Below are 26578 nucleotides of genomic sequence, written 5' to 3' on the forward strand. Positions count from 1 at the left end.
TCACTTAGATTACTAAACACAATAATTCAGGCAGGCACATTGTCAGATGTGTGTGGGCACTTGAAGCAGCAATAAACCCTAACAGCTAATGTTGCTTCCTCTCTCTCTCTGCCCAGCCACCATGGTAAAGACAGAGCCTGGCTCCCTTCCAGAGGGCAAGGTGAAAATCAAACTGGAGCATGATGGGACAGTACTGGATGTGGACGAGGATGATGTGGAGAAGGTAAGTGACTGTTTAAAGAGTAACTAAACCCCAAACCCAAATCTGTGTAAAGCCTGACATCTAATGGTAAAAATCATGCTACTAAAATTGCCATCTGCTTTTGCCTGATCTTTGGTGCCAGGTGAGTATCTGTAGTGACAGAATTTGTGGCGATCCAGCTCAAAATTAAGCCATCCTGATACTGTAGTGACATACGCTTTTGCATAATATAACTGGTGGGAAGAAAAATGTCTGCAGTGTGGGGATGTTTTTTTCAGCTTAGTGAAGATTATTGTATATGTAAATATGTGAGTATATTTCACTGTAATTTCACATCATTAAAGGAATAGTTCACCCAAAAATGAAAATTCTGTCATCATCTACTCACCCTCATAACAAATGAAATTTGTTAGTCCATATAACACACAGGGAGGTTGCCAGCACAACTTGGTAGCAGCCTTCTCCAAAACAACTGAAGTCAATGGGGACCTGTTCTTTAGGGTTCCAAAACAAAAACAGCAAAAAAAAACAATCACACTGTGAATAGAAAGACCTATACACCATTATTTGTTGCAAATCAATCAGCTGTAGTTCAGATTTGCACTAAATGATGGTGTAAATATACTGTAGGTCTTTTTGGAACTCTGAAGAACTGGTCCCCATTGACTTCAGTTGTTTTGGAGAAGGCTGCTATGGAGTTGTGCTGGCAGCCTCCCTGTGTGTTATATGGACAAACTTCACCTGTGTTTCAACTGGCATGAGGGGGAGGAGATGATGACAGAATTTTCATTTTTGGGTGAACTATTCCTTTAAGTGTCATAAGCCTATGACTGTATTAAAAAAAGAACTGCTGATGTAGTTTAAAATCTGGATGCATAATGTTTTGTTTACTAGTCATAGTGCAGTGGCTCTCAAGCCTGGTCCTAAAGTACCAGAGCCCTGCTGGTTTTCATTCTAGCCATGTAATCAGGGACCGATTTACACCTGGCATGCCAGGTGACAGCAATTAACTAGCTGGTAGGGTAGAAAACCAGTGGGGCTCTGGTCCTGTTTCACCTTTGCAGAGGCACTGTAGTAAATACATCAAGTATATTCAGTATTCATTCCCAGACAAAGCTGTTTTGTCAGCCAGGATGTTAGAAAACGATGCCTCGGGGCCACAGTTTGACTTTTAAAAAAAGGGCCCGGCATGCACAAGCAGCAGAAGGAGGGAGGGAGGTCTACTCTCCACCTGTCACTCAGTCTGTCTGAGCGTGCCCAGAGAGGACGGTCATGCGACCACAGATGGCCGCTAAGGACACCGACAGCCACCGGGCATGATGGGATGTGTCTGGAGGAAAGGGTCAGAGGGGAACAGGTGGAGGTTCGACGCCCAGCCGCCGCCACCTGTTGTCGCTCAGTTCGCTTAGCCGTTGGCACCTTGCCCGACATGACATAGACGGGCCTTAAAAAATCTGTTCACCGGTACCAAAAAACATTTCAATATTCACGCCGTCTCCAAGACCTTGACAAGAAGATATCTGTTGATAGAGGGAAAAAGAAGAAAGACAACTCCCCTCTTCCCTTACCCAAGACAGGCAAAGCCATTCGTTTTTTCGACGATAAGAGTGACTTTGCTCCGTCAAGGTCGATGGCAGCTAATCAAATGTTTGAAGCATCTGTTTGATTAAGGAATTGCAAACTTGGAGGCTGGCGGGAGATGGGAGGGGAAAAGACATCTGTTTTAATTGCATCAAAGACTTGGCAGTGGGGTTTGCTCCCGGTGGCACTTTACGTCGCCGCATACTAATGCCCGACCCGCTGCCCAGTACATATACTGCTGCAAACAGCACCCCACCCCTCTCTTGACCCTCAACTCTCTGGACCCAGGCATAATATTATCCCCCAGATCATGTTACCCTAACGGTCCTGGGGTTTTTCCTGGTCAGGTCAAAAAGTTAAATATCTGGTGAACTGATCGCCCTTCACTCATAGCCAGTCGAATGCCGACTTGGAAAGCTAATCGTTATTAGTAGTGCCATATGAATACTTTCCCTTGTTCCTCGTGATCTGCCCAGCCTGTCAGGAGGCCTGCTGTGAATGTTGAGAGATAGATTTTTAATAAAACTATGAATAGCAGTGGCAATAAACAGTCACTGTAATGTCGCAGAGTAGACTTGGCTTGGTGATTACCAATGACAGCTAGACGCAAGATTGAAATGTATATTGGTATTATGCATGTAAGATATTATGGCAATATCCACGGAGAGTGGGATTTAGAACTTTGAGTCTTTCCCATAGGGTACTGCATCTACTCTATATTGGTTCCAATAGGAATGGAGCAACGTGAATAGTGGGACTTGAAGTACTTTGAATAAAATGAAGAAAATACCTTTTCAGGATTGTAAAACAACATAATATTCTTCAGCTTTGCCATTTTATCTCGTCAGTCAAATGCAATTTTGAAGCATCCAAGGTCTATTTCTTACTGTAACTACCATGAAAATGGTGGGAAAAAGACGCTGTACCTAGAAGAGTGGTGGTATAAGTCAAGGTGCTCTTCTATGGGCATGATGAGAGTTTTACTTCACTTCACTTTGACATAAAACATTCCCATCTTTTTCATTTCAAACAAAGACTTAAATGTCAAAGGAGCATTACGTAATCCATGCAACAAAATTGATAGAACAGAAATGTCAAGGGAAGAGGTAATATATCCCCATGCAAAATTCTGGAATAATAAAACTGCTTTGTGAATTGCTTTTTCGGCTTAAACAAGGCTTTTTAGTTGTTGTGGTCATTTTTGGGGCAGTAAAAATCGTACTTATTATCCCTTTAAGAAATAGATCGTGGATATTTTCCTCTGCCAACAGAGTTGAACGGATTCACGTAACACCATCAGTGTTGTGTGGCCTATCAGCAGATAGAAGAAGAGGCAAACCCTCCATTATTGGCCCAATCAAACAACACGGGGGCACTGGAGAGCTCACAGATGATTTTTTTTGCCTTTTACTCTTACAACTGTGACAACTCTTCAGTTACACCAATGAGGCATCAAACCCAATTAATCATTGGCAACTTTCCTCACGGTCTCCTCTCTTTCCGGCCCTAGGCTAACCCTCCTTCATATGACCGATCGGAGGATCTGGCCTCGCTGCTCTACCTGAACGAGTCCAGCGTCATGCACGCCCTGAGGCAGCGCTACGGAGGCAACCTCATCCACACCTACGCCGGACCCAACATGGTGGTCATCAACCCCCTCAGCACGCCATCCATGTACTCTGAGAAGGTGAGGAGACGCACGCATGCATTTGAGAACGCACACGAGGGGTTAGACTGATATTCGGGGCCGATATTGGCTTTTTATTTCCAATCAGATCTAGTCCAGTCAGTGTGGTCCACCTCTGATATGATGCAGTTGGATTGATTACATATTTATTGTAGAATTGGTCAATACTACACTGGTTGTCTATGGGAAGACCTTAACCTGAATTGACTCTGATAAGATGAGACGTTTTGATCAGATTCCACACCACCATGCATGAATATGTTTTATCATTATTACTTTGGCTTTCAGTGGAGAGTTTTAGTATCCCATGATGGTCTAAATGCTGTTTCAGATCCTTTTCCATCCTGACAAGAATACAATTGTTGGTGAAACACTAAATACTGGAGATGTTTTAGAATTTGTGGGCATGAAAAATGTAGATATATTGGATATTGGCACAAACATTGGTAGTTTTAATCCAAAAATATTGGCATTGCTAAGGATTGGCATTCAGAAACCCGTTTTAGCCCAACCCTGTAACACACACACACACACAGGCTGACAACCACAGACACAGACACACACACACACACACACACACACACACACACACAAGTAACATACATAAGCCATAAAAATGTAATAATAATGAAGCACTTAGGAAAACCTTGTCTGAGTTCAGAGCCAAATGGATATTTAACACTTACTCTGAGACACTAAAACACAAACCATCATTGAGCTATTAAATGATGTGCATCTAATATGCACACACACACACACACACACACACACACACACACACACACACACACACACACACACACACACACACACACACACACACACACACACACACACTCATGCTCCTTTCCCTCTGCAGAGGACACCCAGAGAGGATTCTTTAGTGGTCTGCCTAGTTAGTGGTGAGAGACTTATTAATTAAATGAAGAAAGATGAGTGAGATGATAGCCAGGGCTTCTCCCTCTCCAAATGACAATGAAATCCAATTAGCCTAATGAGATTTGGAGGTTACAGTTCCCAGAGGCCAGCAGCCGCGAACATCTCCTCAGCTCTCATTGTTCGCAATGAAATGACTCTTTATTAGACCTGGGAAGGCTCTCACACTCACACACACACAGTCTAACACACAGCACATTTGGTAACATGGTGAAACTACATCAAAGAAGACAAGCGAGGCGAGGGCATGTGCGGGTCCTGAAAAAGTCTTAAATGTTTTATAGTATCTAAGCTCAAGGCCTTAAAAGATCTTAAAGCACGTTAAGGCTTCAATTCAGTTGTAGAAGTCGTGAGAAGTCAACCCAGTCACACAGACCTTTATTTTGATAGGCTCTACAGTCGCAAAATTGGTCTCACATTTCATTCTAACTGGCTTAAAATGTCTTAAATCGACTTGAAGCTTGCAGACACCCTGTAAAGATTATTGCCTGAATGTTGAATCATAAATGTCAGAAATATCAGATTGGCAGCACTGTACACTGTACAGTGGAGTGTGCACCGTAAGCATCTCCTGTCTTTCTCCTGCTAGTTTGTTACACAAGCTCCCCACCACGGATTCCTCTTATTTCTCTTTCCCCTTTCTTCTCCCTCCTTCCATTCCATTTCGTCTCCCTTCCCTCCCTTTCTCCCCCCCGCCTCAGGTGATGCACATGTTCAAAGGCTGCCGGCGCGAGGACTCGGCGCCTCACGTCTACGCCGTGGCCCAGTCGGCCTACCGCAACCTGCTCACCACCCGGCAGGACCAGTCCATCGTGCTGCTGGGCAAGACCGGCAGCGGCAAGACCACCAACTGCCAGCATCTGGTCCAGTACCTGGTCTCCATCGCCGGCAGCACCGGCAAGATCTTCTCCGGTGAGCCCGCAGAGAGAAAGGAGTGGTTACAGTAATAATAATATATAGAATAATAATTAGCATCATCTTTATCTTTTTGTCTCAGTGAGTTCTGCTGCTGCTGATACTACTTTTGCTTTTTTTGGACTTATATTCTTATATTTAAGTTTTGGAATTTTCGGTTGAGTGTGTTTTTATGCCCCCATTTGCTCTCCGCAGGGTCATTAAAGTTTCATATAACCTAATAATAATACAAATATCTTTTTTAATATATTTTATTTTCATAATTTTCACAGCGCACAAATATAGACAAGACAAAACAGACAGGGCTCAAAACAATAAACAAAACACAAATACACACCAAACACAAACACCCAGTAATCTGTATTGATATAGCACTTTTAAAAACACTGTTACAAAGTGCAAAAAGAAACAAAATTGACAGCTGTGATGGCAAAGTCAGAAATGTAAAAGCAAGGCAAGGAACATAAAAGTAAACCATCAGTTCTATAAAAATGATTTTTAAGAAGTGATTTAAATGTTGATACAGATTTAGAAGCCTGAGCTCCTCAGGCAGGTTGAGCCATGAAGGAGCCCTGATGGTAAACAACTGATTTATGTATAATCCATAATCTCTTTTTTTCTATAATTGAGTTGGGCATCTTGCACCAGTGCCGATTAGCTATCGGTTTCTGTTGAACCGAAATACCCATCAGCTCCTGGACCAACGGCACTGTTGTCATTTTAATTTGTTCTGACATAACTCTGGCATTTTGCAGTGCATTTGACTTCTTGAGCAATAGCAAGGCGACTTATTCTTAATGTCTCTTAATTTTGATCCATAAATACTTGTTAAGCCGCAGCCGTTGCTTGCTTCTGTGGTAGCGAGTTGTCAAAGTCAAAGTCAAATTTATTTATACAGCACATTTCATACACAGGGCAAAACAATGTGCTTTAAATAAAAAGACAATACAGTATGCATATGCAATATGCATCAACAAGTGTTAGTGCAGTTACACAAGAATCAGTGCAGAATATGCCAATGTCAAAATATACAAAACACACACACACAGACTCACACACACACACACACACACACACACACACACACATACACATTAAGAACTTAGCCATAGATTGTTGTGAAAAGAAAGGTTTTTAACCTGGTTTTAAAGGTGTTCAGTGTGGGGGCCTCTCTCAGGTCCTCAGGCAGGGCGTTCCATCTACTTGGGGCATAAATACAAAAGGCAGCATCCCCTGTGTATCAAACTCTCAATCCCTACACAGCATGTACAGGGTTTCATTCATTCATTTCATCAGCCATAAATCTGTTCCTTAGGGAAAAATGTTTACTGCTCAATATTTGAAAATACCACTGATAATTATTTCAAATGTTTCTTTTTGTAAGCAAAGATCTTAAGTTGGTGAATGACAATAATAATCAATAGTAAATTATGCATTGATGCCAGCAATCATTTTGTAAGAGCGAGTCACATTTTCAAGATGGTGGCTATCTTACTTTGGAATTAAACTCTCCATATGTTGTCCTCTACTGACCTGACAAACGGAGAGAACTAGTGTATAAAATCTAATTCTGGTTAATATTTTCTACTGTAGGTAGATTACAATGGTCCTCAACTCCAGTTACACCCCCCTTTCCTTTAGTAAACACCTTGACACAACTGTATCAAAGGTAGCAATAACTAGTGATGGGTGGACAAGCATTAGACAGGATCAATACCTTACAGTCACACTCTCAGTTACATTAGGGGAGTAGAATATTGATCAGGGTATTGATAAGTATCTGTGTCGATAAGCAGTAGCGATAATGGTATTGATAAATTTCTAACGATACCTAACCATTATAATCTAGACTTTGAGACAGCCAATGTGAACCTCTTGTTTTGAATCTAGACTTTAGAACAGCTAATAGGAACCTCTTGTTTTTAATCTAGACTTTAGCACAGCTAATAGGAACCTCTTGTTTTGAATCTAGACTTTAGAACAGCTAATAGGAACCTCTTGTTTTTAATCTAGACTTTAGCACAGCTAATAGGAACCTCTTGTTTTTAATCTAGACTTTAGAACAGCTAATAGGAACCTCTTATTTTTAATCTAAATAGGAACCTGCCCAAGGACCTTAAAACGTTTGCGATATAACTTGGTCCAAACCCATCCCTGCCATGAAGTCATCAGTAAGATCTTAAAATCAATTCGCAGGTAGCCATTATAAAAAGGTTACAACTGGGGCGATGACATTGCAATGTCTCTTTTTGCTTCAGTGAGAATCCAAGCTGCTGGAGATGAGAGAGAGCCAAACTGACTGAGGCAGGCATACAGAACCTAAGCCAGAGGGAATGAAAGCATAGAGTTCACCAGATTGCTAGGTGAAATCTTCTGAAGAAGACTTTGGGGATAGTTTGACGGGGCTGATAAATAATTTGGGAAAGCACAGAGACAGCTTTAAGGCGCTTGGCACACTCGTACAAATGTGGGTGGAAGTTTGGTCTGATAAATGCGAGGGTGTGTTTGTGTGTGTTGTATATGCGTGGTTATGCTCGTGTGTGATGGATGAGGGCAGCCCCCCTAATGAAGCCCTGCGGAGGAAAGCGATAATTAGGTGAGCTTATTGAAGTATCCCAGCTCTCTTGCTTTAGCGGTAATAGGCTAACCAGTGCTTTAGCATTCAGCATTTAGACAGTGGACCATGAAAGAGGGGGGCGATGAGATCTAGCATGCAGCCCAGGAAAAGCACAGTCATACACGCCACTGTGCATTTCAAAATGTCAGCGTACTGAGTTTTGCTGTCTCATTGTTTGGTCCTCTAGTTGTGTACCACTCGCTAATTAGATAAGAAGAAACACAAAGAAAAATAGGATGTAAATAAGAGTGAAGCTAATGAGGAGAATTCAACTTGAAGTAAAAAATCCACCCTTAAACCCTTTAACACTGTAGGAAAAAAACAGCCATGCATTCCTGGGTTCATTTTGTTGTTGGTGCTTGCGTTTAAAAATGTCTACTGTCCCAGCTGCCCTCGGATCCAGAGGGAGACCATCGGAACTGAAAACCTCCCCATAGGTTTTTGTCCTACATACAAGTAGAACTAAAAGACAGGAATCCGAGGATCTGAGGGTGCTGCCAGGAACATATTTACTAAGCAGATCTATAATGTAGTCAGGGGAGAGTTCGTGAAATGATTCAAAAACGGATAAAAGAATATTCAAATCTATTCAAAAATGAACTGGTAATTAATGCAGGGATTTTAAAACAGAAGTAATTTGTGCTCTCTTCCTGGTCCTATTTAAAAGCAGCAGCATTTTGTCCATTTTGTAGCTGTCCTATAGTCTTTTTTTTGCCTGCTAGTGATAAAAACATGCATTAATCTGTCTGTATCATCATGGGTGAGAAAAGGTTTGATTGACCTTAGTAATACTTTTCAGGTATTAGATTTAATATTCTCTGTCAGTAACTTAAGTTGTGTAATCATGTTCTATTGTGGCGCCTTGGGCCCAATTACGAGAATTTGCAATTTTATCTTTCTTCAATTTAAGAAGATTTTGCGCCATCCATGCATTGATCTCTGAAATACAGCTACTAAGGACATGCATAGGATTCAGATCATCTGGCATGACTGAGCTATACAGCTGTATATCATCCACATAGCAGTGGAAACCGATGCTGTGTTTGCGAATGATGGCCCCTAGTGAGAGCATATACAGGATAAAAAGAATTGGGCCTAAAATCAAGCCTTGGGGCACTCCGGATTGTAATACCAACTCTCTCTCTTACCCCTTTTCCACCAACATGGAACAGGTTCCATTCCGGTTCGCGCACCTAATTTTGAACCGTTCGGAGCATTTTGACCAAAAATAAATTGGGTCGGAACCCGAAAAGTTGGTTCCCAGCTGGAACCAAAAAATAGCAGGTTTTCAAGTGCGAACCCTGATGACATCAGTGACATCATCTTGCTACTACTGTTTACTTCCGGTGTGCATTGTGCAACGCCCTCCGTTGATAACGCATCCTTGATTACAATGGTTCCGCTCAAAACTGGTGGAAACGGGGGCTGGTTCGCTACATGGCACCAAGGTTCCAAGAATCCTGAACGGAACCAGTTCAAAAACCAGAGCTAATTTGGTGGAAAAGGAGTGTCTGAGGAGTGGTCACCCAAACAAAGAACTTATTAGTTAGTAGGTAAGACCTGAGCCAATTTAAAACCATGCCAGAAAGACCAACCCACTTATGCAATCTATTTAGGAGGATCAAAGGCTGCACTCGGGTCAAGAAACACCAGAACAGAGAGCTTATTAGCATCAAGGTTGATTCTTCCATCATTTACAATCCTCATCAGAGCCGTCTCTTTGCCGTGCTTTGCATTCAAATATGTTGTTTGTATTCAGAAACTCAGTCAATTGCATGTAGACAAGTCCAGTATTTTACTGAGAAACATCAAAGGCAGATCGGAAGGTCAGATCTTACTCAGCCATTTTAGCTCTACATAGTTCACTCTGGTAAAATTCCTTCAATCCTTCAAACTGACTGCTAGTTTTTGAAGGTACAATTGTCTGTTTTACCCATCCCAGCGGAAAAGTGGCAGGCGGTCTACACCATCCTGGAGGCTTTTGGCAACAGCGCCACCGCCATGAACACCAATGCCAGCCGCTTTTCCCACATTGTGTCCCTGGACTTTGACCAGGCTGGACAGGTGGCCTCTGCTTCTATCCAGGTAACACACACACACACACACACACACACACACACACTAACTACATACAGATGTGCATACAGCTCAAAGACACATAAATGCAGAAAAATATCAGTATGGGCCTTCAACAACCCATATCAGTCGAGCCCTAGGAGACACACACACCTCCACATGTTGAGTAAGTCCATAGCAGAGCAGTCCGACCCATGGTGCTCCGTTCTTCTCAGACGATGCTGCTGGAGAAGCTGAGGGTGACCAGACGTCCCGAGGCCGAGTCCACCTTTAACGTCTTCTACTACATGATGGCCGGAGCCGACAGCACCCTCAGGTGACTCCTCTAGCCCTAAGCATTAAAAGATGCCAATGTGAAATTATAGTGGTATGGGCAGAGTGATATTTAGTTGAGACAGAGTTGGAAAGTAAGACAAACAAAGTAAGAACAGATGTGAGTGGGACCGGCAGTAGTGTTGGTTTAATTTTCTGATATATTAAATTACTTGTACTTCCAGTTGGTCACGGTAAGTTTGACCTCATGTGCATTTTTATTCTTAGATTAATACAGAACAGTGTTGATGCAGCATGACAAATATCTTGGACATCACGTTCCTGTTTAATTTAAGGCTTAATTTCCTGATGTCCCTTTTCTTTTCCTGCTCATTTATCGTTTCAGAACATTCATTAGCTATGGTCAATCAGAAAAAAGACTTTGTTTGCTTTGTTTCTTTGTTTTGTTAAATTGGTCTAAAATTCAATTCCAGGTAGCATTAAAAATGTCTTGAAAAAATCTTTTAAAAAAAGAACACAGTGATATTGTTCTATTTTGTTTTTTAAGCGCTTTACTGTTTTGCACCTAGAGAGCAATTACTAAACTTTAACCCAATCTTTTCATTTTGGTACATAATCATATTCACTTCAGAGCGCACAACCCAGAACAGAAGTATGAATTGTTGGCCACCAATATTGGTTGCTCACCGTTCAATTTTATTTTCAAAGCCTAGTCTAAAAATCATATTTATTACTGTCAATTACAGCATGGTAATATTATTATTCTGTGTCCAGGGTCATACCTTTTTAGGTAATATTTTTGCTTAATAGTAATTACTAGTATTTAGAGCTGAAAAGAAATTCACTGTAATATTGGAGGACTGCTGCCGAGCTTATATGGGGATGTCCGTGTTTAAAAGTAAGGGATGTTCGACCAAAGCAAAATTTTATTTATAGCAGTAAATTAGGCATTTTCGATACATCCTATTTTTGTATTCATCATACAGTGCCTGAAAACCTGGCCATTATAGAACAACTGTCAGGGTGCGATCACACCTTCAGTTGGTTTTCTTTGGTCTGAACCACAGTTAAGGACTGAGACTCACATTTTCAGGAGTCTGACTGAGGTTATTCGGTGTACGGCGTTGTCCTCACCTGGCCAAATGAACCACACTAAATGAGTAAACACTCCAGAGTATTAATATACTCCTCCCAAGCACGGTTTGTGTCAATGCAGCCTGTTAAAAACCCGGACTGAAATTACACCGTCATCCCGAGGCTATCGATCGCGGCGTCTTCACATTTCTTTGCCGCAGACAGTTTTCTTTCTCGCCGTCTCTCCGCACAAAGATAATGGGCGGCTTTGTCCTCGGCGAGCCTCGTCTCGATCAAGCGGCGGGGGCGTCCCGTACGTTCTGTCCCGCGACGGCCGCCGGGCAGGTTTTCAATGAGCTGGCACGGGTGGCCGACCGCTCCTTCATCACTCTGTCTCATTTATCGACCCCGCGGTGGAGTGGCCTGTCATTTCATGTCATTTTACCCATTCATTCTCACTCTCCAATGCCCCCCCCCTCTCCCCCCCAGAACGGAGCTGCACTTTAACCACTTTGCGGAGAACAGCGCTTTTGGGATCCTGCCTCAGTCTAAGGTAATTGCACTGGATGGTGTGATTAAGGGGCGTCTGTCTGTAGGACGACAGTGACGCCCAAGCACAAAAAGAGGAAAAGATTTTTTTTGTCTATATAGGTATTGTATTTATTTGTGTGGTTTAATTACAAAGCACAGCATGTCCCTTTGTGATTAGTCTGTCTGTGTGTGTGTGTGTGTGTGTGTGTGTGTGTGTGTGTATTGAAATAAATGTCAACACTGGTTCCTGTTTTCACAACACTTTCTATTCATGTGTATGGCCTTCTGTAGATCTGCTGATGTGAATACAAAGCACATTTGCACTCCATCTATTTCTTCATATCCCATATTCTCTCTCATTTTATTTTTATTTTTTATTGTACATATTTTCATTCATTTTTTCATATGTTCTGCTGTTATTGTGCACACCCTCATAATGCTGTAAGTCTTTTTTTCCCCATACTTTTCATTCATACATTTCCATATAATATGTTCACATGCTAGAATTGTCCATTGCATTATGTTTACTACCCCCTGTTTGCTACATTCTTATTTATATTCTATGTTTATTTGCTGTATCCTACTACTATTTGCTGCTACACTGACCCAGTCCCCCCACAGGGATCATTAAAGTTTCATCTGATCTTGTGTTATCCAGCCTGAGGACAAACAGCGAGCCTCCCAGCAGTTCACCAAGCTGCAGGCAGCCATGAAGGTGCTTGGCATCTCTGGTGAAGAGCAAAAGGCCCTCTGGCTCGTCCTGGGGGCCATTTACCACCTCGGGGCCGCCGGCGCCACAAAAGGTAGAAACCTCCCAACCCACTGATTGCAAATAGACAGACAATGTTGTTGAAGAAATACATCAAGTTTCTGAGAGGCTGTCTCTTTGACCCACTTAGCCGTTACGTGATGAGATAGTAGACACCAAAATCATCAATGTGTCCCCGGCAGATTGTCGGCTCTGGTGCTCCATGCTAACACTTTAGCTTACACTATGTGGAGTGATAGTAGGATCCATGCTAACACTTTAGTATATGCTATGTTGAACGATAGTTGGCTGCTAGTATTATCCGAAGAAAGGAGACAGACCTTTTAGTAATAAGAAATTGTTTGTAGCTTTAATTATATGGTCTGTAGATTCAAACATTAAAAAAAATGAAATATCATTAACTCAATGTTGCTGGTGTAGCCAGGTTTAATTTTTTTTTAACTGTTTCAGGTGATCAACCAAATATTCATGTGCTGCTGACTTTTAGCTGTACACAGTCTCCCATCACCCACCACCTTCACTTCCTATGGAAACAGGGAAAGTAGCCCCCTGGTAGTTCGAAAGAGAATGTTATTTCATATCTATGTTATTTCATATTTTGTGTAAATTTTACCAATGTCCTGCACAAAAATATGTCATTTAAGATTACTTGCCATTTAGTTTTGGAGCTGCCACAAGTTCTCATTTTCGTACTGTTGAGATGATGTTAGTGGACACCTGTCACTCCATAGTGTACGCTAAAGTGTTAGCATGGAGCCTACTATCACTCTACATAGTGTACGCTAAAGTGTTAGCATGGAGCCTACTATCACTCTACATAGTGTACGCTAAAGTGTTAGCATGGAGCTACTATCACTCAACATAGTGTATGCTAAAGTGTTAGCATGAAGCATTGCAGCCAGTGATCTACTGGGGACACATGGATGATTTTGGCCAAGTTGACCAACAGGCCAATCTCCCAAGAACTTGGTTTATTTTCAGAAAAGCCTCTAATGGGTCTTTGCAAGAGCTGATATAATATGCCTTAGGGTAGTGAGCTAACCATGACTAAACTTGGTTTGTCATTTCTACCAGTAAAAACTGAAATAATTCACTAAACTAACCAAATGTGTGTCTTTAACAAAATGGATGCATATTATCTCCTTATCCTCTCACTGAGTGTATCCCCTAAGAAGAATGGCAAACAGCCCGTGTTTCTCATTTGTGTGTCTTAGTCTTTTATTAAAACATTCATGTTTACCAGCCTCCCCATCAGTATTACCCAAGCACTTTGATATCACTCTACTCAATTTTCTTATTAGAAAATGGAGGGTGACAACATAACACACCCTTTCATTAATTGACCGCGTGCATGCTTTTTTTCCCCCCATGATAAGGAAATGCCCAAAAGAAGCGCAGACGCGTCGTGAAATCCATTTACTCTTGTTCTGCAAGCCCCTTAATTAAATAAGCAGTTCAAAGATACTGGGAACCAGCGCTCGCCTCGCCATTCATTAGGCATGTCGAGGAAAAATGTCACTCTCTCGCCTCGTACAAAGAGGGCTAGAACAACCGAGGACTCTTGAGAAGTTTTAATTTGGGGAGGGCTCGAGTGTTGAATGTACGGTGGACATTTTTCTTTTTTTTGGTGCCGTCTATCTCTTAATGAAGACAGATAGGTGGCTGCTCTCAAATTGTATTCGCAGTGCTATTCCTCAGTGATATTCTTCTGTCTTCCCGCAGTCACAGATGTAGACGAAGGCGGTAATGAACTTTTTAATCATCCCAGCGCAGGCCGAAGCTCGTCTCCACAGAATGTGTGTGTGTGTGTGTGTGTGTGTGTGTGTGTGTGTTCTTGTACTTCTATCCTTGTGAGAGCCAGTTTGAGTTTTAGACCTTTGGAGTGAGGTCGTTTTGGCCGGTCTTCACCTCTACAAGGGGTTAGTCTAGGTTGAGGATTTGGGTTTAGGTTTACGTTTAACATTAGGATTATAGGGTATCTGTGCTTCCTTAAAAAGTATTAGAGTATTAGAGTTATAAGAGGTATTAGAGGCTTACAATATGTCAGTCTAAGCACTTGTTGTCCAGTGAAAACCTATCTTCAAAATGTCAGAGTTCATCCAATGGGTTTTTATAGGAGGAGCATGTAATCCTTGAACTGAAGTTAAAACTTGAAATTCACCAAGATTGGAGTTGGAGCAATATGCTTCATATCTGCTTTACTAAACACAGTTGGACTTTGTGTCCCTTAAGAATTAATTTATAGTTTCACAGCTTCAAGACTTCAATTTGGCTTTCTGACGTTAATGTTGGTTTAGCATTGGGACTTGTTTCAGGGTTAAGATTGGAATCAGCTCAGGTTAGAGTAAGGGTTAGTTGTAAGGAAATGAACAAAGTCAATGGAAGGTCCTCACAAGTATAGTCAAGACAAATGTGTTTGTGTGTGTCCCGTCGTATTTGTATGAGCACATCCACGCTGCTCTTGCATGAAGCTGAATTTTTTTTTTTTTTTTTTTGGGGGGGAGGGGGCGACACGCAACACGACACGCTTGCTCATACTCTTCCTTCCTTCCAGTTGTTTACGCCTCTCTCTCTGAATACTCTATTTTTTCACCCCCGCCCAGCTATTTGCTTCCTCACACCGCCAACCATTTATTCCTGTGCCTCGCCAGACTAGTTCAACCTTTTTAATGAGAATGTGTTCCTGCTCCAATTACCATAATCTATACAGAAAAATAAGCCAACTCCCTCTGCACAGGTCATCGCCCCCCCTTTAAAAAAAAAAACATTAAATGAACGAATTTAAAAAAAATAAAAAATAAAAAAAAGAGACTCGGAAGGAAAATGTTCTATGTGGCGACTTGAGCTTTGTCTGAGTGGAGTTGACTTTGAACCACGTTTCCCGGCTGCCAGTAGGGGTCAGGCTTGACATTTGACTCCACACGCATACAGTGAGCAGCACGCTGACTGCTACAGCAACAAGAACAAAAGGAGGTTTTTTTTTTTTCACTGGCTGCTGTTCCGCTTCACACTTTGATATCCTCTGTTTCCATGCCAGTTAGAGGGGATAAAGGGTTTGTAGTAGAAAAGTGAAACGGTTCAGTTCATAGTAGGGAGGATGCCGGTCAACTTAAACAAACAGTGTTTCCCCCCCTGCCACTTTTCCATTGAAGTGGAGGTGAGCTGCCCTGGTGGTCCTGCAGAGCCTGTGTGTGTGTGTGTGTGTGTGTGTGTTCTTGTATTTCCATCCTTATCACAAGGATAGAAAGAGGAGGGAGGAGGGAACTCTGGCCAAAGTGAGAATATTTAGGGGGAAAAGGGGAAAAGGGGAAACTCTTCTGAAAATATCCTATGGTTTTTCCATGATGGTTTTTACTATTGTATTATATGGTAACTATGGTTATTGTGCTGTTATGTTTTATGTTATGTTTTTTTCATAGGGGAATTTTAGGATTTAGGTTTAGGGTTAAAATAAGGATTAGGTTTAAATTAGGATAAAGGTTTAGGTTAGCTCAGGATTAGGATTTAGGATTAGGTTTAAATTAGGGTTAGGGAATGAAGGTTCTTGCAAGTACAGTAATGCACATACACAAACGTGTGTGTGTGTGTGTGCCTGTGTTTTGCCCTATCACTTCAGCAGGGCCTGTAAGATTTCCCTTGTATCTCCAAAATGTCAACTTTTTGAGTTTATCCGGTCGGTTTTGAAAAGGTTTCAAAAGCTCAAGGGTCTTAGGAGTTTCCCAACCCATAGCAGAACATGTAATCCTTGAACTGAAGTTGGAGTTGGAACATAGAAAAATAACAAAAACTGGAGTTACTAGGTTTTCCCATGACAGCAGCGATATTTAACCACTCACAGCCCTAAGTAAGCACAGTAAATGGTTGCCGTTGCCTCTGGCTGGATCTAATTCTGTTACACCAGCTTCTCAGCACGAAAGACAAGGAGGTGTGCTCACCCCCCGTGCCTCATACTGTGCAGCAGTGCTTCTCAATCATTCTCCTGCCATAGACGCACATTAGGGCCACAAAACCCCACTGGATCGCATTTAGGAAGATTTAGTTGTTTATTTAGATTTATTTATTATAGAACTGTCTACACTGTACATGGAGAGATAATAGTAGTCAGAGTGAAACCTAGGATTACAATAGTCATTCTTATACATTCTCTAATTGGGATCATTTCTAGTGAATTGAAGTAATCTCTGTCATTTTTCTCTATCGCTGATTGATATGACACAATAGCGATTCAACCTATATCCAGTTCATGAAAGCTTTTCCATTTGCTGTTCCAAACACCCAATGTCGGGTAGGTTTTTAATCCGTGTATCATTCATTACAATCACTGCGTGATTGTAAGTCAATTGTAATTGTAACTGAAATTAATCGTAATTGATTGTAAGTGGATACCCATCTGCTGCAGCGTGGTGGAAATCTCTGCATGCATCTTCCCAGTTTCAAATAAGTCTTTAATTAAATTAGCATATGGTTCCAGTGCGGCCATGGTGTCGATACCAAATTACTCAAAAAAATACTGATTCATTGACTTACAATCACTGCGTGATTCTGGTTTTTCAGGCTTTCTTTCACACTGAACTGTTGGCAAATTTGCTGCAAGCTTATCAAGTGCAACACACGAAGAGGTCAATAACTTCTGGGTCACACAAATCGGACAGATTAAATATCAAAATCAAGTTCGGCCCGTGGCCCGTTTTTTCATTTCCTATTTTTGATCTGAGCATAAAATCGAAAGTACAAAAAACAAACCGTTTTTGGTATCAGATTCATAAACGAATAACGAAATAACAAATAGTTTTTTCATTTTCCGATTTTGGATTCTCAATTGAATGTGAAAAGAATGAATGATACACAGATTGTTTTTTCCAGGAGAAATCCTTTGGTGCGCAGTTAATGTTTCCAGTTTGTTTGGAATGAATAGGAGAAGAACTGGGTAGTTGGCATGAGCAGCGATAGCCACCATGACTGAACAGACAAACAAATCACCACAACTCTTCCTTTGAGAACCACCGCTGCAAAGCATAGGTTTCCCTTTCCAGCAGCGACATGTTCGGCTCCTCAGCTTGCGCCTCCCCAGCATGGTGGCGGGATGTCAGTGTCGTTTAATGCTAATGTCTGTTTTTTTTTTGCTAGTGAATGTGAATTGATGAATACATGAATTGTGTTGTCTCTAACCCCTTCTCTCTACTTGCATGTTTGCATGCTGCGCCCTATCAAACGCAGACGCAGATGAAGGTAATGGAAAAAAAAAAAAACACAAAAAAAAAAAAAACAACCTCCATACAAGTCGTTCAACGTTGTTGTTTTTTAACTTAAAACTTTTTTCAAACCCTCTCTCTTGTTTGTATATTCTGTCTTAATGCCTTTATCATTCCTTCCAGACCTTAAGTCATTAGCATTTTTATTGTTTCTCCTCCTCATTTTCTCTCCGCCGCTATTCATCTCTCCCCTCTCTTGTGTTCTCTCCTCTTCTTTGCCTCATGACAATTCCCCCCCCTCCGTCGCTCCCTATCCCACCCTTTTTCTGTTCTGTGAGATGAAAATCATGGGGATCAGAACTTTGTTGTCCCTTTTAAAGCGGCTCCGTCTGATGCCTCCCCATGTCGCCCGCATTCGGCTCCCGAGCTGCTGTCACAGTACAACGCAGCCTCAAACCCAAAGCAAAGCAAAGCTTGTTCATTTTAACGTCTCTAGTTAGTCTTTTTAGTCTCTACCCTCTAAATATATATATATATATATTTTGTTTTTTTCTCCCAGCCCGCCCCGTGTACCCCAAAGAACCTTCTGCTTGTCTTTTTTTGATGCTGCTTGGCGGGCGCTCCTCGCTTTATGTCCGTGCGCCGTTTGATCGGGGGGTGACGCATTGGGTCGTGTTGCCTCGGTCCATTCCAACCCAGGGGCTTTGAATTGCCTCCAGACCAGTTGGAGACGAACTCCTCATACAGACGAGCACGCAAACACAGACTGAGAGCCAGTAGCTGATAAACAGCAGTGCTTAGCGGTCTCATCTTGGGCTGCTTTAGTTCTTAACGTCTCAACACTTTTTTTCTTAATTTGGGTTTGTTGAATGTGGCCGCCACCACGTATCTTAGAAATCACGGCCCTAAAACCCCTACAGTAGCATTGAATAACGAAGGAATACCGTTGAAATCTCCATGCGGGAACCAAACTCTCAACCTGCAAAACCAGCAAAACTGATGCCGCCGTATCTTCAGATGCTGTATGCGTTTTATTTCCCACGCTATTTATTGTCATCACGGTGTCACGGCACTTAAAATGATTTACCAAAACTCATGGCTGGTGTTTGAGCAGCATCTCCTTAAGGAAAGTTCTATTAAACTGTGAATCTTAACACCTTAGCTGCCAGTTTTCACATAATTCCCGCAATCATCTTCTCGTATTCAGACAGAATACTGTCTACCCATGTCAGCATCTGCGGAAAAATCAAATTTTTTGGGTGTATACTAAGGGAAATACATATCTAATCTAAGGGTCTAAAGGTAGGACTTTGCGATCAGAATTCACAACCCTGTCTGACATGGATTACGGTTGATATTTGCACTAGCTAGCGAAGTCTAAGATGGCTCTCAGCTCTCCACTTTTGAGTTTTAACTGTGTCCTCTTTGCCCCCCCTTCCTTCCTACATACTCTTCATCTTTCGTCCCCCTCTTGTCGTCGTCGTCATTCTTCTCCCCCGGTTCCCCCCGCGGGCATCGCTATTCATCTCATGTCATTTTTTTTTATCTATCTCCAGCGGGACGCAAACAGTTCGCCCGTCACGAGTGGGCCCAGAAGGCGGCCTACCTGCTGGGCTGCAGCCTGGAGGAGCTCTCCTCCTCCATCTTCAAGCACCAGGCCAAAGGGCTGAAGCACTCCACCTCGTTCAGAGGGGGGCCGGACGAGGCCGGCCACGGCGACGGCTCAGGTGACGACCAGACCTCCAGTGTCAGCGATTTAAACTGGCAGACCCTGCTAACATCAAGAGCCTGGGTTCACAAGTCATAGAGAATGTTAATTATCAGCGTTAGACCGATATATTGGTTGACCGATATTGGCCTTTCATTAAAACTCAGATCTGGTCCAGCCAGTGCGGTCCATCGCCGATATTATGGATATGATGCAGTGTGATTGCATAAAATTACACTGGTTGCCTATGGGAAGCCTTTAACCTGAACTGATTTTAATGCGACATTTTGATCAGATTCCACACAAGCATGCATTAATGTTTTATTATTATTAGTTTGAAATGGAGAGTTTTTTTGTCCCTTGTTGTAAATCTAGTTTCAGAAGCTTTTCCACCCTGACAACGATACAACTCTGGAGGAAACACTGATTCCTTTACATTTTTAGGCCTGGAATGGCCAAATAACAGGAGAAATAGATGGTGAATAGCTGTGCAATATATTGGCTATTGGCAGCTTCAATACAAAAACATAGGTATCGGCCTTGAAAAACCAAAATGCATCATTTCCTCAGTTGTAGGATGGGGGCAGTGGTAGATTTGACATTGCTGTTGACAGCCACAAGTGTTGTTTTCTCTATTTCTGTCTGTCTCTTGTTTTCTTTCTCTCTCACTGTGGTTCTCACTCTGGCTCTTTGTCTCTTGCCCTCCCTCCCTCCCTCCCTCCCTCCCTCCCTCCCTCCCTCCGTCTCTCAGGCCCTAAGATCACAGCGCTGGACTGTTTGGAGGCCATGGCATCCGGCCTCTACTCTGAGCTCTTCACCCTGGTCATCTCCCTCGTCAACAGGTCAGTTAGCCCCCCACCCCCCCTCAACACACATACACACACACAGACGCACACACACACACCTTGCTTCTGTTGGGGTAGAGTGGCACTATGGCTCCGTCTGTTTGTTGGTTGGTTTATTTGTTCTTTCAGACACCACTGATTTGGATTTGGATGAAACTTGGGAATGATGCATCTCACCATTTTGCTCTGGCATTTTCAAAATGACACCGATTGGTCCAAGGGAGGCGCTACAATTCTAGTCTAACAATTAGGTCTAAGTTATGTAATGCGATGCCAACACATGTTGCAATGTAAGGCGTCCAGGTAGAGGTGCTAAATGCAAATACTGCTACTCAAAAACTACAAATAAAGAAGTGGTTTTCATCCCAAGAACCATCATAGTGGCCACCTTGTAACTAGCTGCTGCCATATTGGATTTCCCATCATTTTTCTGAACAACATTCATTCTCGACATACCGTTCTCTTGTCATGTATTTACTGGCCCACATCATTGTCGGGTGTTTACCGCTGCCTTGTTCAGGTCCACTTTCGTTTTGAGCTCGCATGACAAGAGCTTTGTAAGATTTCGCTCCACTTTTGTCTGTCTCAGTTGCTCTCAGACCTTCTCTCGTGTGTCTCCAGTAGGACAGTAGCTGGTTAGTTGAAAATAAGAAATTATATATATATATATATATATATATATGTAAAGAAGTGTAATACCTCCCTGGCTGTTTTGTTCCTCCTTTCTATTTTTCCCTGGCAGATGACTTGTGCCACGTCCACTTTCCCCTGAAACATTGTTTGATAGAAATAGAGCAATCCAGCTTGCGTGATTGCCGTCTGAGTTGCTCTCTTTCAGTCAACCACTCACCGTCTTTCCGTCTGCCTCTGTTTGTTTGTCTCTGTATCTTTATGTCTTTCCCTCCCTTTCACTTCACGTCATAAGCTGTACATTCACATAAGCTTTTTTTTATCTTCTCATATGTTTCTCAGCTGTTATATATATTACCTTTATCTTTATTTTTTACAGTTTTTCATTTCATTTCATTCCATACTGTGTATATGTAATAATTTTTATTTTCAATTTTTAATTTTTATTGCTCATATATTTCTTTGTCTTAAGCTCCACTGCTGTTATTTTGCAAAACGTGGTTTCCTCTCTCTCTCTCTCTCTCTCTCTCTCTCTCTCTCTCTCTCTCTCTCACACTCACACTCACACACACACACACACAGCCCCCCCCCCCCCAGCCTTGGATTTCTCATTTCTATATAGGTTATTTAGAACTGTATCGGTTTGTAATAGCTGTATTGATTTTTGGCTGATTTCACACTACATTTGAGTTGGATTTGGGCTTTTGAATTGATGCGGGCGTATGTTAGATTCTCATATCGGTATTTTGACGCGGATCGGTTTATCTTTACACCCCCTCCTACCCTCCATTTGCTCCGTTTTTATTTGTATCCTCTTGGCTGTATCCTGTCGCTAACTCGTTTGTTTTTTTTTCCCCCCCTCCTCGTCCGGTCTTTTTTCGTGCCCCCCCTCCAGGGCCCTGAAGTCCAGTCAGCACTCGTTGTGCTCGCTTTTGATCGTGGACACCCCGGGCTTCCAGAACCCGCGCATGGCCCAGCGGCGGCGGGGCGCCACCTTCGAGGAGCTGTGCCACAACTACACCCAGGAGAGGCTGCAGACCCTCTTCCACGAGCGCACCTTTGTGCAGGAGCTGGAGAGATACAAGGAGGTGCTGACGGGCTGATAGGGGCAAAGACACCGAGCCGCGGGCATGGACAGAGCAGACACAAACACATACACACACACACACACACACATACACTCACACATGCACAGTAGCTATGTTTCCATTCACAGGGTGTCTGCAGGGCCTAAAATGTCCCAAAATGTCTTGAATACAGTCGGAATATAGCTTTTTACCTATCCAAGTCAGTTTCAGAAGTCATAAAAATAATGCAGTTTCTCATGTGCTGTTTTTCCAGTGACAAATCATATATTCTGACAGGAATATAGTTATTTCATTTTAAATGGCATTAGAAAGTTCTTAAAAACTCTTACATTTGCCTTGATGAAATGAGCAGACACCCCGATTCAACTATCAAGTGAATTTTAAGTGAACTTTTGAAATATTTTTTGCAATATTGAGGAAATTTTTTTGAATTTTGCCCTTTTCCATGAAGCATTTCTAATTCGATACATCAAAATTTGCATCAAAATCCTTGGATGGAAACCCAGCTATAGTCTACACACACACACACTCCTTCATACACTCATGTTCAAGACGTGCTTTTTCTGTTGACTGAGAGCAACTGCAGAACACACACAGATCAAAGCCGCTATTTTGTCTTAGGCAGCAGCCACACTGATCGGATTATTGACGGATAGATTTCTGTCCGAAGAGAAAAGAAGAAACAGACTATACAGTATAAATGAATTGGAAACTGAGCTGGAAAACCTCCAGTCAAACCCAACCTTACACCAGGCTTTCTCCGTTTTGTCTTTGTTTCAGTCGGACCATAGTCTCTGTGTTCGCTGCCGTTTTTCCCCAAAACAAACGTAGGGCCGCCTCTGATTGGCTGAACGGACGGAGACAAATCCGTTTGAAAATGAATTGAAACGTACAAGGACAGACAACAACGGATCAGTGTGGCCGCCGCCTTAGTCTCAGAAATCCACATCCTTTCCAAAATCATGATTTCATTGTAGTGCTCTACAAATTCAAATAACACAGATGTCAAAAATGTCTGAAATGTTGTGCTCAAATTAAATAAACATGCACAGACTCACACAACCCAATCTACAGTTTCATAATATGACTATATAGCTACCCTTCTGATCTATTGATGATTTCTGCTACTGTAGGTGACTAATCCAACCCTTTATCCTCCCTGCGTCTAGGAAAACATAGAGCTTGCTTTAGATGACATAGAGTCCAGTACCTCACTGTCTGTAGCAGCTATTGATCAAGCCTCCACACAAGCCCTGGTAAGCAGAACCCTGCCTCTATTCGAGGCGTCTCTGTGCATGTATTATCTTTGTGCCTTGTTCCTCACCCCTAACCTCTTCATGGAAATTGTGTGCTCTCATTACTGACAGTAAGTGGACCATTAGCGAGTTTGCATTCAGCGAAGCCTTCATACATCGAGATCCAGATTCACTAAGATTGAGAGGGCAGTTTGCATCTCAGTTGCTTGAGTTAATACTTTATTCATTTATTTATTTATTTTAAGATTTATTTGGCAGGGACAGTACACATCAGTCAATATTTTAGTTCACACTTGTGTCAAGCCAAGAGGCTAATTTACATCTGTAGTCCCCGGGCAGGTCAACAACATAACAATTACAAAAAAGAAATAAAAAAGAAAAAAACAGTACATTATGTTAGGAAACATTAACAGTACAGCAGCATTAAAAAGAATCAGTAAATGCAATGTCCACACTTGAATAAATGGAGGTGGTACACACAGGAACTGCAGATTTAGTTATGGGTACAGCTCTGGTGTTCTTAGTTAATAGTTGTTGTCTTTTTCACTAAGAAATGTATGCAAATCAAATTGTTGCCCAAACACATTTCATACAGCAAAACTAATAGAACCATTTTAATTTGTATTTTTTCCCATTAAGATAAGCATTTACAAAAGTCTAACTTAAGACGACGCTCTGTTGTAAGAACTACATAATATGAATACTACCAGTTTTGATCAAAATGTCAGATTAATTTATGATTAAACCGTTCCAAGATCATGAATGAAATAGGCTCCATTCATAGCTAATTTCTTTAAATTGCTTGGTTTTTATTTACTTGCATATCCTACAAAAGCTGTGGTATTAGCATTCACCTGGCATGTTCTTGTTGTTTACAGGTCATTGCTTTTCGATAAAGATGTTACAAAGCAAGAGTGAATGCCTCACCTTTTGTAATTAGATAATGCATTTAAAGTTTTCGACAAAAGCAGACAAATTACCATTTGGATACGGTGCCAGACCTATTACCTCTATCCAATTAGCTTGGCTTTTGATGACTGTGGCTCGTTTATTTTTTTTGTTTTTTTGTTTTTTAATTCGTTCAGTTTCCTTTTGGAATTCGTCCCACATCAGTGATATTAATTGCAATCAAGTTTTTGATTTTCTTGTTGGGTTGAAAAGCCGCTTTTCTCCCTACTAGTCAGTTGGCATCTCGCTGCAAAGCTCATTCAATTAAGACAAATATGTGTGGCACCTGGCCTTTGCACAAATCTTATGTCATTGATGTGCATTGGCTCGAGAAAGTGGCATTAACAAGTGTTTTAATTCAAATTAAATTTGGCTCGGGCTGTGTTGAAATTGATTGGGAAAAAGCGAGTGTAAATAAGCCTCTGTGTGTGTGTGTGTGGTGGAAAACACACAGGGCTATGCGGTTTTAGCCGTGACAAAGCATTGCATTAGCAGCAGCGTACTGAGGATTCAACCCAAGCAAATATGGATAAACCCAGAAAGGACAACCAGAAGGCCCATAGACATGCAAACATATAATTCACCAGATATTGAAAACCAATAAACCAGCACAATGCAATTCTCTGGCTTGTGATTTCAGATCACACGGAAGCAAAGCTCATTTTGAATTGGATTTATCTCTGAAAAGGATCCAAGTTTCACCCCGGCAACTAATTAGGTTTCAAGAGCACAATACACAATATCTGCTTTGAGTAATGAAAGGCCCTGAAAGCCAGTTTAACCTTCTATGTTAGTCGAAGGCAGCCTGTTTGCAGAAATTATGGCCCTTATTTATAGTAGCCGATCTCTACCAAACACAGTCATTTAAGAATCCCACTGGCAAAGTGGGAGGCCAAGCTGTTCTATCAGCAGACTAATAAGCCAGGGAGCAATGCTTGACTGGCCAACTGAGTCATTTTCATTACATATTCACCTTTTAATGAGGTTGTGATAGCTAAGGGCTCATCACCTTTTTTTTACTTTTATTTTATTATCATTGTCTTTCCTAATGAAATGATTTGACTGATTTTGACTGATTTGTTGAATTCTAAGAAGAGGCGGGGACTCGAGTCACAGTTTGAATTGCTTGAGACTTGACTTGATGCATGAAAAGAAGACTTGAGACCTGACTTGACTTGGGTTCTGGTGACTTGGGACTTGACTCTGACTTGTACTTTGATGACTTGAAAAGGTTTCTAAAGTCTTGACTTGAGATCTTGTGTTTGTGTAAATGACTCAGATTGAAAGTGATGAGATTTGTTCCAGCAGACGACTGAATTTAAATTCTGTTTTCTGAATTTGTATGGAATGATTGAATTTATTGAAGCTGAAACTGATTATAGAAATCAAACTCATGATGCTCTTACCAAGTTATTGTATATATTAGGACCTGGTTTTAGGTTTAAGATGAGAACTAGGAGTAAATTAGAAGTGATGTAAACTGTGTGTGTGTCCAGGAGATTCTTCGTTTCCAGGTGTACTTTTAGGCTTACGTGCCATACTATATATGCCGACCTGCGTGTGTGTATGTGTATGTGTGTGTGTGTGTGTGTGTGTGTGTGTGTGCGTGAGAGCAGGTGCGCACCCTGGCCAGGACGGACGAGGCGAGAGGCCTGCTGTGGCTGATGGAGGAGGAGGCCGTCCAGCCCGGAGGCTCCGAGGAAACGCTGCTGGAGAGACTCTTCAGCTACTACGGCCCCGCGCAGGGGGAAAACAAGGGTAACCCGTCTGGGAAACCAGTCTAAATCCACTACTGGTGTCCAGGGAGTCCTAGAAACCAAAAAAACAAATGGCACTGGTGTCACACTGTAGGCAGCGTGGGACAAAAACAGCCAAATGCCACATAGCATGCATTAGATTAGATTCGATTAGATTCGATTAGATTAGATTCAACTTTATTGTCATTCCACAGAGTACAAGTACTAAGACAACGAAATGCAGTTTAGCATCTAACCAGAAGTGCAAAAGAAACAGTAAAAGTGCAGGGCAATGTAATGTACATATAAATATATATATATATATATATAATATATATATATATATATAAATAATATATATATATAAATAAAATAAGCTATAAGGGTAGTATGAATGTGCTAAAATATATACAGTATGAACAGTATTAACAGTATCAACAGTATGAACAGTGGATATGAGTATGCAAGATATATGAATATGCATGACTTGGGATTAGGGTTCGACTGATATACA

General features: G+C 41.7%; 1 protein-coding gene across 4 annotated transcripts in view; it reads left to right on the forward strand.

Annotated features, from left to right (window-relative positions):
- Nucleotides 1-26578, forward strand: part of LOC139643394 (unconventional myosin-XVIIIa-like) — a 134961-nt gene that overhangs the window by 47537 nt on the left and 60846 nt on the right. For 3 of the 4 annotated variants that reach the window (XM_071518530.1, XM_071518532.1, XM_071518533.1), the window contains 12 exons: nucleotides 117-223; nucleotides 3294-3470; nucleotides 5108-5318; nucleotides 9881-10023; nucleotides 10230-10330; nucleotides 11851-11914; nucleotides 12551-12695; nucleotides 19410-19580; nucleotides 20313-20403; nucleotides 21932-22124; nucleotides 23294-23380; nucleotides 25945-26086. In XM_071518530.1, coding sequence (XP_071374631.1) covers nucleotides 117-223; nucleotides 3294-3470; nucleotides 5108-5318; nucleotides 9881-10023; nucleotides 10230-10330; nucleotides 11851-11914; nucleotides 12551-12695; nucleotides 19410-19580; nucleotides 20313-20403; nucleotides 21932-22124; nucleotides 23294-23380; nucleotides 25945-26086 — 1632 coding nt within the window. Of the gene's footprint in view, nucleotides 1-116; nucleotides 224-3293; nucleotides 3471-5107; nucleotides 5319-9880; nucleotides 10024-10229; nucleotides 10331-11850; nucleotides 11915-12550; nucleotides 12696-17878; nucleotides 17891-19409; nucleotides 19581-20312; nucleotides 20404-21931; nucleotides 22125-23293; nucleotides 23381-25944; nucleotides 26087-26578 lie in introns of all 4 variants that reach the window. The other variant, XM_071518529.1, reaches the window with a different exon arrangement.

This window comes from Centroberyx affinis, unplaced genomic scaffold (genome assembly GCF_046629955.1).
Source record: "Centroberyx affinis isolate AG114_WGS23_722 - 3 ecotype Tasmania unplaced genomic scaffold, CSIRO-AGI_Caff_v1 ptg000592l_1, whole genome shotgun sequence".
NCBI lineage: Eukaryota > Metazoa > Chordata > Actinopteri > Beryciformes > Berycidae > Centroberyx > Centroberyx affinis.